This window comes from Grammomys surdaster, unplaced genomic scaffold (genome assembly GCF_004785775.1).
Source record: "Grammomys surdaster isolate TR1022 unplaced genomic scaffold, NIH_TR_1.0 193, whole genome shotgun sequence".
Classification (NCBI taxonomy): Eukaryota; Metazoa; Chordata; class Mammalia; order Rodentia; family Muridae; genus Grammomys; species Grammomys surdaster.
In genome coordinates, this window is record NW_021604638.1 from 8,218,423 (window position 1) to 8,235,272 (window position 16,850).

At 52.8% G+C, this 16,850-nt stretch overlaps 1 protein-coding gene across 1 annotated transcript in view; it reads left to right on the plus strand.

The window, feature by feature from the left end:
- Prex1 (phosphatidylinositol-3,4,5-trisphosphate dependent Rac exchange factor 1) overlaps positions 1–16,850 on the plus strand; it is a 146,182-nt gene that overhangs the window by 87,175 nt on the left and 42,157 nt on the right. Inside the window, exons 6-10 of the mRNA XM_028769517.1 lie at positions 4,199–4,360; positions 7,553–7,686; positions 12,022–12,140; positions 12,749–12,898; positions 14,642–14,789. Coding sequence (XP_028625350.1) covers positions 4,199–4,360; positions 7,553–7,686; positions 12,022–12,140; positions 12,749–12,898; positions 14,642–14,789 — 713 coding nt within the window. The remainder of the gene's footprint in view (positions 1–4,198; positions 4,361–7,552; positions 7,687–12,021; positions 12,141–12,748; positions 12,899–14,641; positions 14,790–16,850) is intronic.

Genomic DNA, 16,850 nt, shown 5'->3' on the forward strand with positions numbered 1-16,850 from the left:
ACAGTGCTGATGTTTGGTTATGCCGGTCACAGTGCTGATGTTTGGTTATGCTGGTCACAGTACTGATGTTTGGTTATGCTGGTTACAGTGCTGATGTTTGGTTATGCGGGTCACAGTGCTGATGTTTGGTTATGCTGGTTACAGTGCTGGTGTGCAGCCAGTGCTCCTAGCTGCTGCTGTTGTGTGATCCCCACCTGCACAGCCCTTGTTATTACTCTGACTGTATAGAGACAGCAAGAACTGAGTTACCGTTACTACGGAAACGACAGTAACCACGATAAACACTGTGCTCACTCTGTTTGCCGAGAAGCTTACGTTCACTTCTGCATCTGTTGGTGGGTCATCAGGAGATGCTACTTGGTTTCAGTGTGAACACATTCTGCCTCAGAGAGGTCAGTTCACTTGCAGCAAAGGGTAAACTTGGGCTGCATCTGGCTCTCAGCAGCAGGGTCTTGGAAGCTGTTTGAGTAGCATGACTTGAAAGAGACCTGAATCTCCTTAGGAATGCCTCTAGTGGTGGGGTGCCCACTGCTTTATAAGGCAGGCCTCTTCCTCATGGAAAACTCTGGCCATCGTAAGGATGTAATTAACTCCAGCCAGTCACTGTCCCCTGCATCCTCCAACTGGACCCTCTGAACTCCAGTGAGGCCCAGTGGCTTTTTTGGTCACCATTCTCCCATGGTGCTTAGCAAGCAGCTGTGAGTTCCTTTCAGAAATACCACTTTGGGTCCCGTAAGTTCACGCAGCTATGTCACTTTCGATGTGGGTCCCTGAGTTTTCAGGATGGCAGTCTGTCTCCTTGGAACCTCGTTCTGTTCTGACTACCCAGAGAAACCTGAGTTCAGCTGGGTTCTGAATTGAACAGGGAATTCTTGCCTTTTACCAGTAGGTCGTAGGTCTCAGGGATCAAACGGGTTTGGGTGCAGAAACAGCCTCCGTTGATGAGCCATCCCTCTGGCTGGCTCTCTTCACCAATTTTATTTTCAAAGAACTGTTTTATCTTTACCTGTGTGTGTGCATGTGAGTGTGGTTGCCAGAGGGGCCAGATTCCTGGGAGCTGGAGTCAGAGGTAGTTGAGCCACCTGGTGTGGGTGCTGGGATGTGAGCTCTGGTTCTCTGGAAGAGCAGCAAGTGTTAACTGTGCATCTGCACCCCTCCCCCACACTTCACTTATTTAAACTTTTTGTATGTATGTATGTATGTATGTATGTATGCATGTATGTGCCTGCATGTACATTCATGCATGTATGGTATATGTTTGGAGGTCAAAAGATAGCCCTGGGTATCCGTCCTTAGACTTCCATCGTTTGTTTGAGATAGGTCTCTCGTTGGTCCTCACCATGTATGCCAGGCTAGCCGGTCTACCCTCTTCTAGGGATCCATTGGTCTCCGCCTCTCACCTCACTGTTTCTAGACTTATAGGTGCATACCACTATGCCTGGCTTTTTAGGTGGATTCTGGGGATCCAGACTCAGGTTCTCACACTTGAAAGGCAAGAATTTTACCAACTGAGCCGCACCCCCCCACCCCCTGCCCCCAGCCCTGGATTGTCTTTTTGCTGTTTGGTTGTGGACTTTTGTCTAGTTTGGACATGGTTCCTCAGTCTCTTCTTCCCACTTTTTGGACAAGTCCTTGGGGACACCAGGGCTTTGAACTTGATGAGAGAGAGTGTCACGATCTTGAAGGCTGCTTCACGTGTGAGTGTGTCTGAGAACACACTGCCTGACCCAGGTCACAAGGGCTCCCGTCTTTGTGCTCCTCTCTCAGTTGTACAGTCTTGGTTCTTGCATTTGGAATTCAGCCCACTGAGTTAGTTCTTGGTGAGGAAGTGGCCTGATTTGATGCTGCACTCGGATATGCGGCCGGGGCTCCCTTTCCCAGGAGTGCCCTGCAAGATTGAAAATGAACAAGTCTGAGTATTGTGGGGTTCACTCCACTGCTCAGTTCTCTTCCGCTGCACTCCTCTCCCTGTAAGAGCCTGAACACAGTCCCTGGAGGAAGCAGCCTGCACGAAGTCTCAGGGGCAGAGGTGGCTCTTGGTTCTTGGAACTTCGTGGAGTGAATGGAGCCAACACTCTCCCCTGTGGACCGAGACACCAAAGTCTGCACTTCCCCTGCAGCTTGGGCCACCAGCCTGGCCTCTATGCTTAGTTTCTGTTCCCACCTTTCTTTGCTGACCTCAGGGAGAAATAGTGGTTGGGGCAGTCAGCTGGGAACGGGAACTGAGCCTTTCCTCCTTTTGACTGAGCGCGGGGCATTGGCTGCCTGTGGGGACCCCTCTGAGGAGTGGCTGGACTTCTAGCTCAGGCTGCAAAGAGTAGGAGACAGCTGCTGTCTCTGAACAAGCTGCTGGCTATTCTGGCTTCCTGGGACTCTTGTCGGGCTGACCAAAGTATAATTGGTGCCTGGTTGATCCCTTGCAGTCCTGAGCAAGCTGGCTGCCCTGAGTTTAGATCCCAGCCCCTCCTCCCCAGTGGCTTTGGCTGTCACTGTTTCCTTTGTTAGGCAGTCTGGGACCTGTCTTTCAAGCCCAGCCAGCGAATTCAGGGTGATGCTGAGGCTGAGCAGGGACTGGACTGTTAGTGACAGTTAGTGGCCAGAGCCACCCTGGTACCCAGTGCAGGAGAGCCAGGGGACTGAGTGTGAACACAGGAAATAGAGAAGTGCATGATGGCAGAGCCTGGGCTGTCTGGTGGGTGGGGCGTCTGGTTCAGGAAACTTCTCTGATGCTGTCCTAATGCCTTGACTGTGGAAGGCAATGGCCTGGCACAGGCACCGCCACCTCAGCATCGTCACCACGCTGCTGGCCCCTAAGTCTCTTCCACGTCTCACTTACCACACCTAGTGAATGGCAGGAATCTTTTGGTTGAGATCAACCGGGAGGTTAGTTGGTAGCCACAAAGGAAGCCCTGGCTTCTGACCTCAGCACTGTATAAACTGATTGCGGTGGCACACGCCTTTAATCCCAGCTCTCAGGATGCAGACGCCAGAGGATCAGGAATTTAGGGTTCTTCAACTCCATAGTAAGCTTGAGGCTAGCCTAGTCTGGATGAGGCCTTCTTACTAGAAAACACTGTATAAGCCTTGATAATGTCCTTGCCTATGTCTGAGACAAGGGCCAGCTGATGGCAGCTGGGCTGGATGCTTTATGCACTCTGTCCTGTCCCCTCTGAGCAAGAGGTATGTTCGTTTATTTATCTTTTAGTCCTGGGGACTGAACCCAGGGTGAGCCTTGAACACACATGTAAGGCACATGGTTACCACTGAGTCATGCATGAACTCCAGGGGGCATTTCCCCCGTCCATTTCACTGAGAAAGCCGTGATAACCAGTGTCTGTGGCCACTTCTGTTACCTGCCCATCTCTGTGACCACCCCCACCCCAGTCACCTGCCATCCCTTGTCAAGCACTGTATGTTTCCTGCCTTGAGTCCTCTGTGCCTGCTCTTCCCGCTGCCTGCCGTGTTGCTCCCTTTGCGCGTCCCCAGCCTCCCTGTTTGGTAGCTGTCTGTTCCAACTTCTCCGAGTGTTTCTAAACGCTGGCCACTGATTTTTCTTTGCCTTTGGCCTCTGTCTTCTGTATTAGGCCATGATACCCACAAGGTAAAGTGTTTTGTTTTGTTTTGTTTTGTTTTTTGTCTGTTTTCTTGCATATTGACTCTCCTTTTAAGGATAGTCAGATGGCGCCCACAGAATGAATTAATGAATGAGGGAGGGAACAAATGATCTTCTTAGTTGCCTTTTCTGTCGATGGCATGAAACATCTGATAAAGTCATCATAAGGGAGCAAGGGTTTATTGCAGTTCGTGGTTTTCTGGTGTGGTCCATCAGGAGCAGGGAGGGGCATAGCTGGTCTCTGTGCTTGTAGTCAGGGAGCAGACAGGAGTGGATGCTGCTACTCCACTACTGTTCTCTCCTGTGTTCAGTCTGGAAGCCCAGCCTTTGGGATCTCACCGCCCATATTCAAGGCCGACCCAACCTGCTAAACATCTCTGGAAGCACCCTCATGATCACCTGGAGAAGTATCTTCTAGGTGACCCCAAGTTAGTTCACTGTGAAGACCGACCCTCGTATGAATGAGCCAGCAAGTGCGAGCTTTGCTCCTCAGCCCCTTGGCACACTGGTTCGGCATGACTCTACCTCTCCTGGGGCCTGTGCCCCTGGACTGATCACCCACTTTTCTGTCTCTTCCCACACTAGGAGTTGGCCAAGAGGACCCCTGGCAAGCACCCTGACCACACTGCAGTACAGAGTGCCCTGCAGGCCATGAAGACCGTCTGCTCCAACATCAATGAGACCAAGAGGCAGATGGAGAAGCTGGAGGCCCTGGAGCAGCTGCAGTCTCACATCGAAGGCTGGGAGGTGTGTGTGGTCAGGACCCTGGGCTGAGGGGTCTGGGCCCCCATTTGCAGCTGTAGATCACCGTCTGGTGCCTTGGTTTGGCCTGCCATATGATTACTTACAAGTGGCTTAGTTGATTTCCAATGAAACATAAAATCGCAGATTTCAAATTTCTGTAGAAAACTTGGTAACGCTGCTGTGTCTCACAGTAGCTGCTGTGGAGACTCTGGTCTCCTTAGCCCCTGTCACTGTGAGCCATGTTAACTCCCCTCAGTAACTGCGCGCTGCCTCGCCTTCCTGCCACCGACAAGCCTTTGAGCTTCTTGTGCCAGCATTGAGGGCAGCATTTGCATATCTATCTGTATTAGTTTATTTTCCTGTCACTGTGGCAAAATGTCAGGTGAAAACCACGGAAGGAAGGGTTTGTTGTGGCTCACTGCTGGGGACGCAGCTCATCAGGGTAGAGAAGAGCAGTAGCTCACACAGCTGGTCCCAGCACACCCACAGGAAGCCGGCCGAGACCGGATAGCTCTCTTCTCCTTTGTACTCAGATGATGACCCACCCACGTTTAAGGTGATGACCTTCCATTCTCACAGACAGGAGTCTAGAAGGTGATTCTAGGTCCTGACAGGTTCACACCACCCCAGGTATATGTGTATGTAACTGACTTTTCTTTATCACACTTACGTGTATGTGTGTGCGTGTGTGTGTGCGTGTGTATGCATGCGTGTGAGCATGGTGTGCCACAGCCTGTGTAGAGGTCAGAGGACAACTGGTAGAAGACAGCTCTTTCCTTCCACTGGGTGGGACCTAGGCTTTGAACTCACGTCATCCGGTTTGGCAGCAAGCCCCTTTACCCACTGAGCCATCTCTTCAGCTTGTAACCAACTCACTTTCCTAACTCTCACCTCCTACACTATTGAAAGTTTCCTGCGTGTCTCTAGAAAGATGACAGAAAATACCACAGGTGGGAAAGGCCAGCTCAGCTGGATCGGGAGGTTAAGAGCTCAGATGAAAGGTTCCAGGGACAGACATTGGTGTCTGACACCCTCACCTCTAACCCCCACCCCCGCCCACCAGGCCCTGAGTGGCCCTGTATTTAATATTTCTTTCTTGTACCCACCCCTCTTCCCCGTGGAAGGCTCAGCTGCAGAGAAGACTGGGGCTTTGTTCAGAGAATAGGGGGTGACATGTCCCCTGAACTCTCCCTCACTGGCCAACTCCCCCAGGAGAGCCCTCCAGCTCCCAGAGTCCCTTGCAGATAGACCTTGAAAGGGGCATTGAGATTTGGTTTCAATCAAGGTGATAGGCAGGAGAGAAAAGGTTCCCACGAGTATGAGAGACAGGCCACCACAGGAGGGCCTGGTTTTCTGTGGCGTTAGCAGTACAGCCCTCCCCGTTCCCTCTAGCTTCCTGGGCTTCTAGCTTCCCACCTCCAGCTTCCATTAACTGGCCCGAGTTCATAGGATGGTGTGTTCATCAGGCAAGGTGGCCAGTAAGGCAGCCACCCTGGCACCTCGTTCCTTGGACTGTAGGGGCCGCTTGTGGCTTTACCCGAAGCAAGTGCAGTGTGGCATGCCTTCCTGCTGTGTCACAGGCTGCTGTCCTCTGCTCCTTGCACCCTCTAGACACACACTGGCACATCCTGGTTGCCATGGGGCTGGGGGGTGACTCCGAGGAGCTCACAATGCAGGGCAGACTAGGCTGTGTGGCCAGCCAGGCTGGGTGGGTGGCTTTGCTCCAACAGGGCTGTTTCCTTCCTGTGCCTTGGACACGTCTGTCACCAGTGCCCTTCCCTAGCCCTGATATCTTGCATCTCTAGAAAGAAATAAGGGAGTGGGGAGAGGGGCTAGAGACCTACTTCAAGGTAGTGACACATCTATCACCCGCTCCTTGGTGTGATTTGGTCATTTGAACCATGCTTGACACCAAAGAAGCTGGAGAATGTAGGCCATTGTTCAGGCAGCCAAATGCCTGTGAAACTCATTCCCCAAGATGGACAGAGGGGAGCGTGGATCTGGGCTACCTGAGTGAGGAGTTCTGAGCTTGCCAGGATTCCATTCAGTCCCTTCTCCTCAGCTCTTGGAATCTGCACGACCTGGCCTGACCCTCCCAGGACTCTACACAGACCCACTAGGTGCTGGTTTTGAGGACTCCTGCTAGCAGGACCTTCCTAGTCCCTGTCTGTGCTCCTCCTTAACGCCTCTCCTGGTCCTCGGCCCCAATCCTATCATTGCTGCTCAGCACACACGCTGTGTTAGCCGGTGTGACTCTCAGCCCACAGCCCTTGGGGATGGCTGAAGCTGTTCCCCTCTGCACCCACAGCCTTCACTGGATCCAGTGCTCCCAGAGTCCTGCATTCTCACATAGCATCTATCAAGCCCCTCCTGCATCCTGGGGCAGGTCGTTAGGTACTAGAAATCTCCTGACCTTACTACACAAGTGCTTATCTTGTGGGAAAGGCTTATCAAGCCAGATTGCAAATAGATCACAGGGAAAGACAGACCACAGGACACCCAGACAAAACCCAGTCTCCCATAGAATCAGATGCTGAGCCCCAGGGCCTGTTGTTAGCCACACGAGTCGGTGTATCAGCTCCCTGCACCTCTGAGTGTCTCCTGTAAAAGAACATGCAGTCCACTGATGGCACCGATGCACAAAGCCCCCATCACATTGCGTTGGTTTTCTGTCTGCCAAGAGCTTTGCCTGTGGAGGCCTATAGGGATTTAGGGATATGGAGGGGAAAGTGCTTGATGGTTAATATTGTCAGTCTGACAGGGTCTAGAATCACCCTGGAGACAGGTATGTCTCCTAGCCTCCAGGTATATCGATGAGGGATTATTTGCCATCTAGGCATGCCTCTAAAGGTTGTCTTAGATTCATTTATTGATGTGGAAAGATCCATTTTAGTTGTGGCGGGACCATTCCCTGGCTGGGATCCTGGACTGTGTAGAAGCTGAGGGAGCTGAGCAGCAGCAGGCATTCATGGCTCTCTACTTCCTGATTGTGGAAGTGATGCAGCTAGCTGCTCCAAGCTCCTGCTCCGTGACTACCCAGCCGTGATGGACTGTAACCTTGAACTGTGAGGCTGAAACAAATCCTTTCTACCTTGAGCTGAGTGTTTCAAGGAAAGAAACTCTGCATCAAGGAAAGAAACTCTAAACAGGTGTGTGTTCTTGGCTGCTCATTGCTGTCCTCCATTGCCTCCCCAGGGCTCAAACCTCACAGACATCTGCACCCAGCTCCTCCTCCAGGGCACTCTGCTGAAGATCTCTGCAGGCAACATCCAAGAGAGAGCCTTCTTCCTTTTTGACAACCTGCTTGTCTACTGTAAGCGGAAATCTAGGTGAGTTGCTGGGGCAGGACCAGGCTGTCCAGGAGGTGGTTGACTAGGGTTGGCTAGAGGGTGGGTTGGTGGGTTGGTGGGTTGGGGATAAGTATGGCTGTCGAGTGGAAGATAGCCATGGAGGTGGGCACAGACTTGTTGGGTAGATGATAGAACAGGACTTGAGCATCAGGTGTGTAGGTGGCTGGTGGATAACTGTAGATGGCTGGTGGATAACTGTGTAGGTGGCTGGTGGATAACTGTGTTGGTGGCTGGTGGATGACTGTGTAGGTGGCTGGTGGATAACTGTGTAGGTGGCTGGTGGATAACTGTGTAGATGGCTGGTGGATAACTGTGTAGGTGGCTGGTGGATAACTGTGTAGGTGGCTGGGGTTCTGCTAATAGGGAGGATAAGGGGAGGTCATAGCTTGGTGGATCGTGCTCAGCTGGGCAGCATGTACTTGGAGGGCATGGTTGGGTTGATGGCTGCCGAGGTCATTGGCTGGTTCTCCAAATGCACAGTGGACGGAGAGAGGGAGTAGGAGGTCAAGGAGGAGGGTAACGGGCAGAGGGCATCTGTCCTGAGAGTGAAACAGTAACCTCCCAGAGGCTCCTCCATGCCTTTATCTGGCCAAGGCTGGATCACACTCACAGCATCGTGGCCTCACAGACTGCTGTCTTAGAGTCTCACTTTCCTTGTCTGTTCCCAGCTCTAAGGCTGTGTGAGAAAGCTGGCCTCAGGCATGGGTGGCTGTTGTATATGCTCTGCACAGACCCAGGTTCCTCTTCTGCACTAGGGGCCACATCTGTCTTCTGTGTCTGGTTCAGAGTTTGGCCATTTCTCAAGCTCCATAACTTCTCCTGCCTGTGCCTCAGTTTCCTTGCTTGTGAAAAAGGGGACGATACTGAATGTGCCTCATAGGGTCCTTGCATAGGTGATGGTAGTGAGTGCCTGATTTGAGAAGTTGGGCTGACTGCTGGTGCCATCTCCATGGACCCTGCACTCATCCCTGCATTCTTGGTTCACCTGTGGGCAGCCCCAGGGCACAGAGCCCCTCCTACACTCCCGCCTCTCTGTTCTGGAGGTTGATCCTTCTTGTCACAGGCCTCAGTCTCTCTTCGAGTGATCTCCCAGTGTAGACATGTTCAACCTGCCTCTTTTCCAAGTGTTCTCCTGCTTGCTCTGTATGGCTCTCCATTGCTGTCTTGTGTCTCCTGTCCTGCTGGGGTCACCCCTAGAGGCCTCCTTTGATAATCCCAAGACTAATGAAATGTCACCCCTAGCCCTTCCCCGCCCTGGCTGAGGCAGGCACTTTTCCCAGAGCATACCAGGGTTTGGGAGACAGAATGTCCCCTAGAACTCCATGGACAGCTCCCAGCTGCTGGCTGAGCTTGCCCAGCCCCTGGCTTCCTTGTCATGCCCTTCTTTCTTTGTATCACCTGCCCTGGGAGGAATAGCAGTGACTTCCACCATCTTGGCTTCTGCGAGGACTGTCTCTGTCCTTCCTGTGGCCAGGCTAAGCTCTCTGAAGGCCACTTGCTCCTTAGTGACACAGGGAGCTGGCCTGAGGGAAAGGGCACATTTGTCTCCAGAGAGGGCCAGGCATGAGGCCAGTGTCCTGCCTCTAGATTACCAGCCAGAAGGCTGAATGCCCTGTGGGCAGGATCAGATGCTGGCGGACGGTGCCTGACTGACTGGAGTGGCCACAGGAAGTACCTGATGTGGCTAGGCAGCTGCTGGCTCTCTTGGCCCCTGTCTGGGATGTAGGTGGAGCAATCTTCCTCAACAGTGGCACAGAGTATTGTTGATTTAGAAGCCGAGTCTTCCCTTTGGCCACTAAAGGAGGAAGGGCGGGGGTGTTTTAAAAGTAAGTCTACCTTCTCAGTTACAGTAGGGGAAACTGAGGCCTGGAAAAGTTAAGTCTCATACCCCATTGCTGCCCACTCTGTTCTTAGAGGCCAGAATTTGCACCAGGTCCTCCTGCTGCTGTGCGACTCTGGGCAAATGCTGTTTTTGTGTCTGTTACTTGGGGCCGAAGCACTACTGTCCTGGAGAGCATGCTTTACAGAGAGTGATGAAGACGTGTCCAGGCACCACTGTGAAGTGGCTCAGGAATGAGGCCGAGAAGACCATCCCTCTTCCGCTTCCCTCGGATGTTTGGCTCGCAGCTCACGTGTCTGAGCTCGTCTGGTCTTCTGGTCCACACTCTGTCCCAGACTTTTATTCCTCAGTTCTTCCTCATTCCCAGTAGGTGACATTAACGTCTCCGTCAGTTAGGGTTCTCTGAGAACAGACCAGCAGGATGTATATGTGTGTTCACAGGCACCTGCATGCTCACAGACAGAAACATACAGTCCTGCGCACAAGCAGATAACCACGTATAAATTGATGCATATTAGTACATACGTACACCCGTGTGTACCCACACATGTTTGCCTTGCATATGCAAGCATACACATGCAGGCATATACAATATCCATATGCTCCTACATATATGTACACACGTGTGTTCCCAGATATCAGTGTACCTGCATACATAGGTGTGCACTCAGATACACAAGCACACACATGTACATGCAGGCATGTTTGTTCATATGTGGAAGCAGGGGGGAGCAGTTGCAAACTGGTGTATATGTTTGCAACTTTATAGTCAAGCAGAGTTCAGCCAGCCAAGGCCTGAGGAAGCACACGGTCCCTCTAACTCTTACAGCGTCTGTCCCTCGCTCATCACAAGTCCATGCAGCCTGAGTCTGGAAGTTACAGTCATCCCCCACTGCTCCAGCTCTAACCACTGGACTCTCACATCTGGCAGAAGCCCAGGTCTCCCACATACAGCTGCATTCTCAGGGGAATCTGGCCACATTGTGGTCCAGGGTTCTCAGCCTACTCTGTGCACGCCCTCTTTGATTTACCCAGTGGCAGTGAGTTTGTCTCAGGTAGAGGAGAGAAGTCTGGCCATAGCCCTAGCCGGCTGTGGGTAAAGAAGGTCCACCTAGCGGATCAAGGAGGCACAGACGGCCCTTGCTTTGACTCGTGTCTCTTTCCGTGCCCTATACCAACTCTCCCAATGGAAGACAAGATCTCCAAGATGTCATGTTTCCCCGTGGGCCAGCACTGAGCAGAGTGCCTGGCACTCACCAGTCATTTACGAGCACTTACTGAATATGTGGCCCCTCAACTTGGTACCCTGTCCATAGGAAGCCCTGGCCAGATGCTTTTTGTTTGATATCTTAATTTGTTTGGGTGGTCGTAACAAAATAACATTAATTTAGTCTTAAAGGATGCATTTCTTCAAGTTCTGTAACGTGAGAAGCCTAAGGGTATAAGGCACCAGACCAGTGGCCGGCAAGGCTTTCCATTGTGTCCTGGCACGGTGGAAGGGGTTGAGGTACCTCTTTGAGGCCTTTGTGTAAAAGACACTAGTCCCATTCATGAGATGCCACCCATCTCTGCTGTCTACCCCCCTCTCCTCTCAAGGCCTTACACCCCCTCCACACACACTCTTAACATCAGAGTTTAGAAGTCAGCAGATGGACGTGAAGGGTACCACATTCAGGCTGTACTAGTAACTGAATTGTGGACAACAGGGTTCCCCCAAGTGAAGGCATGAGCTGGGGTAGGTGGGTGATAGACAGGTGAACAGACGGATAACATAGACGGGGAGATGGGTGAATGGGGTGGGGGTTAGCGTATGGATGGGTGGCTAATGAAACGGGGAGATGGGTGAATGAGTCAGTGGGTTGATGGGTGGATCAATGGTGTTTGGATGGGTGGGTAGGTTACAGACAGTATCAGTAGATGGTTGAAGATGTTGGGTGGGTGAGTCAGTCGATGGATGATGGGTTGAGAGAGAGTGTGTGTGTGTGAGCACGTGTGTGTGTGTGTACGTGTGTGTGCGTGTGATGGTTATATGATGGTAGATGTATGGATAGATGTTATGTGGAGGGATAGTAAGTGGATAGACAGATGGCTATAGCTACTCGGGTAGATGGATGGATGAGTGGGTGGATGGACAATTGCCTTCTCCTATTCTGGTTTCCATTTGGGGGGTACCATCTCTTAGAAATCCATGGCCCCCTCCCGCTTGCTAGCCCAGCCTGCTGGGTTTCTGTTCTTCCTTTTGGTCTCCCACAAGATCCCCATTAACTGAAGAATTGATCTGTGAGGTCAACAGAACTGTCAGCCTATTTCCAGATGAGGAACGATGACCAGCAGAGAGAGGAGACTCACCCAAGTCGCCTGCCCACCGGCAGACACCCGTGTGCTTCAGCCTAGCTCAGAGTCCTCCCTGCCCCAGACGCTCCCCTCTGTGACGCTCCCTTTGTGGGGGATACTGACTTACCATTGTCTTTCAGGGTCACTGGGAGCAAGAAATCTACCAAGAGGACCAAGTCCATCAACGGCTCCCTGTACATCTTCAGGGGTCGGATCAACACCGAGGTCATGGAAGTCGAGAACGTGGAGGATGGGACAGGTGGGCCCTGCTCCTCTCCACTAAACCTCTCCCTCTCCGCCCTGGCGCTCTCTGCCATGTATGTCTCCTGTATTGTTGAGTGTAACTTACCTGAAGAAAAGCACCGTTTCCTGTGATTGGCTAGCATGCACTGCATGAACAATCCACGGGAAAGTGCCAAGCTTACGGTAGTTTCCACCATTCACTACTGGGACCAGAGATGCCACATCTCAGCAGGTGTTCTGTGAGCCTGTCTGAGGAAGGTTCTAATGTGGTTTTGAGCCGTGACACACCTGTAGGCCCCTCCTTAGGTTCAGCGTGTGGTAGGATCCCGCATTCCTAGGTACTATTTGACAGCATGCTTTCAGAGAGGGCTGCTTTCCTGAGCTTTCGACAAGAATCTCCTCCTCCGCCACTATGCTTGTGCCTGTATTGGGAGGTCAGGACACTCGTGTCACTGTGCTGTCGGAAGGGGTCTGGGCGGGTCTTTGTCCATGAGAGAAAAGCCAGGAGGGAGCACTTGTTCAGCTCCCCAAGCCTCGCCATGTTGGTGGCCGTCATTAGGTGGGTTGTTGAGCATTGCATACCTGTCTGTGTACTGACCCGTGCTTGCCTCCTGCCCCTACCAGCCGATTACCACAGCAATGGCTACACTGTCACCAATGGCTGGAAGATCCACAACACAGCCAAAAACAAGTGGTTCGTGTGTATGGCCAAGACGGCGGAGGAGAAACAGAAGTGGCTGGATGCCCTGATCCGAGAGCGGGAGCAGCGAGAGAGTGGGTGCCTAAGACCGCCCCTGGTCTGCCGTGGGGGGGGGGGGGCGCTCCTCCAGGGAGGACTGTGTATGTGGGGATTGGGCGGGGACCTCTGAGACTATGTTGGGACCTAGTAGTAGCAGTCAGTTGTACCACAGTCCCCAGGTGGCTTCCTGGTCACCCTGAGCATCTGGAAACAGCATGGTCTTCCCCCGCTGCTGCTCAGGTGCTTGCCCGAGCTTTTGTCCCTGAATGGGAATCTGGGAGATGGTCCTTGGGGTGCCCATTGGGCATGGTGGAGAGCCCCTTAGGACACAGACACCAAGATGGTTCAGGGAAAGACAGAGCAGGGGTTGAGGTAAGAGACCAGGCTTGGATGGGCTGTGAGCCGTGTCTGTGCCCTGAGCTACTGTACAGAGCCCACCAGGCTGGGAACCTGAGGGCCTGGGTGTACTTGGGACAAGTTATTTCAGTGACCTGAGCAGAGGCGGACTCACTCTCTTGCTGTGGATACTGTGATTCCACTGCCCAAGACTGTAAATATGGCCATCCATCCTTGTAAACTCAATGTGTTTCTACCCCACAGTCATCCCTGGTTTGACACAGGAGCAAAACTGGGCCTCAGTTTCCCTCGTGTACATCCTGCAGACCTGAAATCCCAGCTGGTCTTTGTATCACAGACACTGCACATTTGCCATGGTTCCATCACCCTCTGAGCCTGCCTGTGTCGCAGACTGTCCACCAGTTGGTGTTGAATCACACCCTTGGTGCCACCCCTGAACCCCTCATCACTGCTCTCTGTTCAAGAGGTCATCATGGTCCCGCAGGCCTGCCCTTTAACAGGGGCCAGGGCAACTGCTTCTCTCCCTGCCCCACACTTCCCAAGTCACTGTCCCCAGCACAGTGCCTCTGCCTGTTTTCTAGAGAAAGTGGAGCCTTTAGGTAGCACTTAAATATCAAGCCAGAATGTATTAAAATGTCAGGAGGCCAAAGAGGCTCTTGGCTTTGGCCTTTGGGGTGGGCAAGGGCTGAACCTCTGAAACTGCTCAGGTCTGGGGTGGGGTCATTACAGGGGTAGGGGCAGGGTCTGGGTGGGACTGAGCTGTACTTTTGTGGTTAGAATCTAGAGCTGTGGTTAGCATAGGGTCTATATCATTAAGAAGTGTGTGTGGTCCAAGGGAGCCTTGTCCTTAGAAGTGAGTGCTATCTAAAGTTCAACCTCAGGGCTGGGCACACAGGGCTGGGCTCGCACTGTGGTCTGTGGTTGGAGTTTCAGATTGGAATCCAGAGCAAAACATCTTGGGGTAAAATTTTGGTGCGACATCTTCTATCCAGGCAGTATACATTCCCTGGGCCCCAGCTTCTCGTTTGTAAAATGAGAGTAATTGTGTCTTTTCTCAGGAGCACGGGATGTGTGTCCAGGGCTGTGAAGCACTTACTGGCTGTTGCCGTTAGTCTCTGGATGGGGTGGGGTTCAGAGAGAGGAAGAGTTAGGGATGGGGCCCCAGTGTATATGGTATGGGGGGCAGAGCTGTGTCTGTGCACTGTGGATAGGACAAGGCTTCGGAGCTTAGCTCTGAATTAAGGTACCACCCAGGACTGAACCTCCACGGGTTCCCACCCAGGCCCTGGCAGGTGTATGTAGTACTGACCAGGAGTCAGGAAGTGCTCTGTGGCTATGCTAGGGTGAAGGCGGGAGGCATGATTGGCAGAAGCCCCCCCGACTGTCTCCTGTGCCCCCATGGCAATCATGTCCCTACGCAGGCCTGAAGCTGGGCATGGAACGGGACGCGTATGTCATGATTGCGGAGAAGGGGGAGAAGCTGTATCACATGATGATGAGCAAGAAGGTGAACTTGATCAAGGACCGCCGGCGGAAGCTGAGCACCGTCCCCAAGTGCTTCCTTGGCAAGTGAGTGACTTCTACATCCTGATCCCAGCTGGCTACCTTCCCTTCCCACCCTGCTTTGTCCTGCCCTGCCCCACAGGCGCCCCCCTCTCTCTTTCTCTCGCCTGGGACCCCCTTACACAGCCACCCAATGCCCTTCAGACTTGTGGAGCAGGCTCAGATGAGGGTCGAAGCTGGCAAGGTTCTGCCGTAGGTCTGTCCGATCTGTCTGCGTTTGCTCTTGATTGACTGTGTAATCTGATCCCTGTAACGAAGTACATGGCAGAAGCTGAGATCTTCCCAACTCTGGGCCGGCCACACTCTGCCCAGCTCTCTGTTCTGCCATGGCCAAGGCAGAGGTGGATGGGGAAGATGAGGGAGATGAGGCCGGCTGGAACTTGGTGACCAGGGGGTGACTGAGGAGGAAGCTGGGAATGATGTCGATTGTCCTTGGAGGAACAGATGAGATCAGAGATCCATGTATAGGACAGGCATTTCAGTAGCCTTGAGTCAGGAGGCTGCCCTGTGGGCCACCATGTACACAGAAGAGTCAGTGGCCAGAGAGGTAGGTGTCCCTGGGTAGGGAGCAGTTCCCAGAAGCAAATTGACGTGATGGAGCCAGTGACGGGCAGGAGCCAGAATGTCAGGGACTTGGGTTTAGATGTGTGAAGACAGAAAGCCCTGCCGGGTATCCATGTTGCCCATTGGAGCCTTTGGAGTTAGGAGATAGCCCAAGGTAGGCTTTGAGGCCTGGCATTAAGCAAGCCAGGGCTGGGAGTTGGGGGAGCCAGCATTTTTGGACTTTTTTGTCCACTGTCCTTGGGAGCCTGACAGTCCTGGGTCTGCCTTTCTGAGGCTCTTGTGAAAAGGAGAGAGCTGGGCCCAGGAGCCTTGTGCAAGCTAACTGGAGAGGTTCAGAAGGCCCTGGATGTTTCCATTGCTAATCCCCGATTCCACTGAGAAGGAGCCTTTTCTCTAGCAGTGGCCCGCCCTGCTTCTGCCTAGGGGGATACCGGAGAGCCTTCCTGCCAGCCCAGCCGGATGGGATAACCTGTCTGTGATTAAGGCTTCTGAGGCCTGATTCCTCAGGAAGGATTAGAGGAGATTTCTCTTGCTGCCCATTTGAACCCCAGCCAGCAGCACAGCTCCTGTAACCCCGGGGGCCCAGAGGAACTGACTCCCCATTAAGAGGAAGCTTCTTCAGGCGTGGCTTCCTTCTGCACCTGCCTGGGTTTCTAACACCCCTTCCCAGTCATGTGCAGCTCCAGGAGCCCGTGGTCTCCCTTGTAAGGGGAATAAATAGGTGGCTGCAACAGGTTCCTTCAGCCCTTAATCTGCTCTGTGGCATTCATATTTGGCTTTTAGTCTCACACAATAACCATGAAGCAGGTCACTGCTGTTGTCCCCATTTCAAGGGTGAAGACACTGACACAGAGAGGGGAAAGCAGAGTCACACTGCCGCAGTGAGGTGGGATTCGAACACAGGACAGGGTGACTCCAGAGCTGGCGTTCTCTCTCACCACCCCAGTCTTGGTTCATTTTAATCTCTCTTCAACGCCTTCAGTTATTGCTTTCTCCTCCTCTTGTCAGCTACTGAATGGCAACAACCTGGTTGTGGACTGTCTAGCTTTGAGTCAGACTGGGACTGTCTTACTCCCCATACCTTCTTGCTGGATGACTTTGGGGACTGGGTTAATGTCTCTGGGTCTCAATGAATGATAATTAAGGAAGGAGAAAGGCTGGAGGATGCAGTGGGATTGCAGTGGGAACACAGTGGGCATGCAGTGGGAACACAGTGAGAATACAGTGAGAATGCAGTGGGGAAACACAGTGGGGATGCAGTGAGAACATAGTAGGGATGCAATGGGGATGCAGGGGCAGCACAGTGGGGACACAGTGGGGATGCAGTGGGGACACAGTAGGGATGCAGGGGGGGACACAGTGGGGATACAGTGGAAACACAGTGGGGATACAGTGGGAACACAGTGGAGATGCAGAGGGGATGCAGTGGGAACATAGTGGGGATGCAGTGGGAATGCAGGGGGGACACAGTGGGGATGCAGTGGGGACACAGTGGGGATGCAG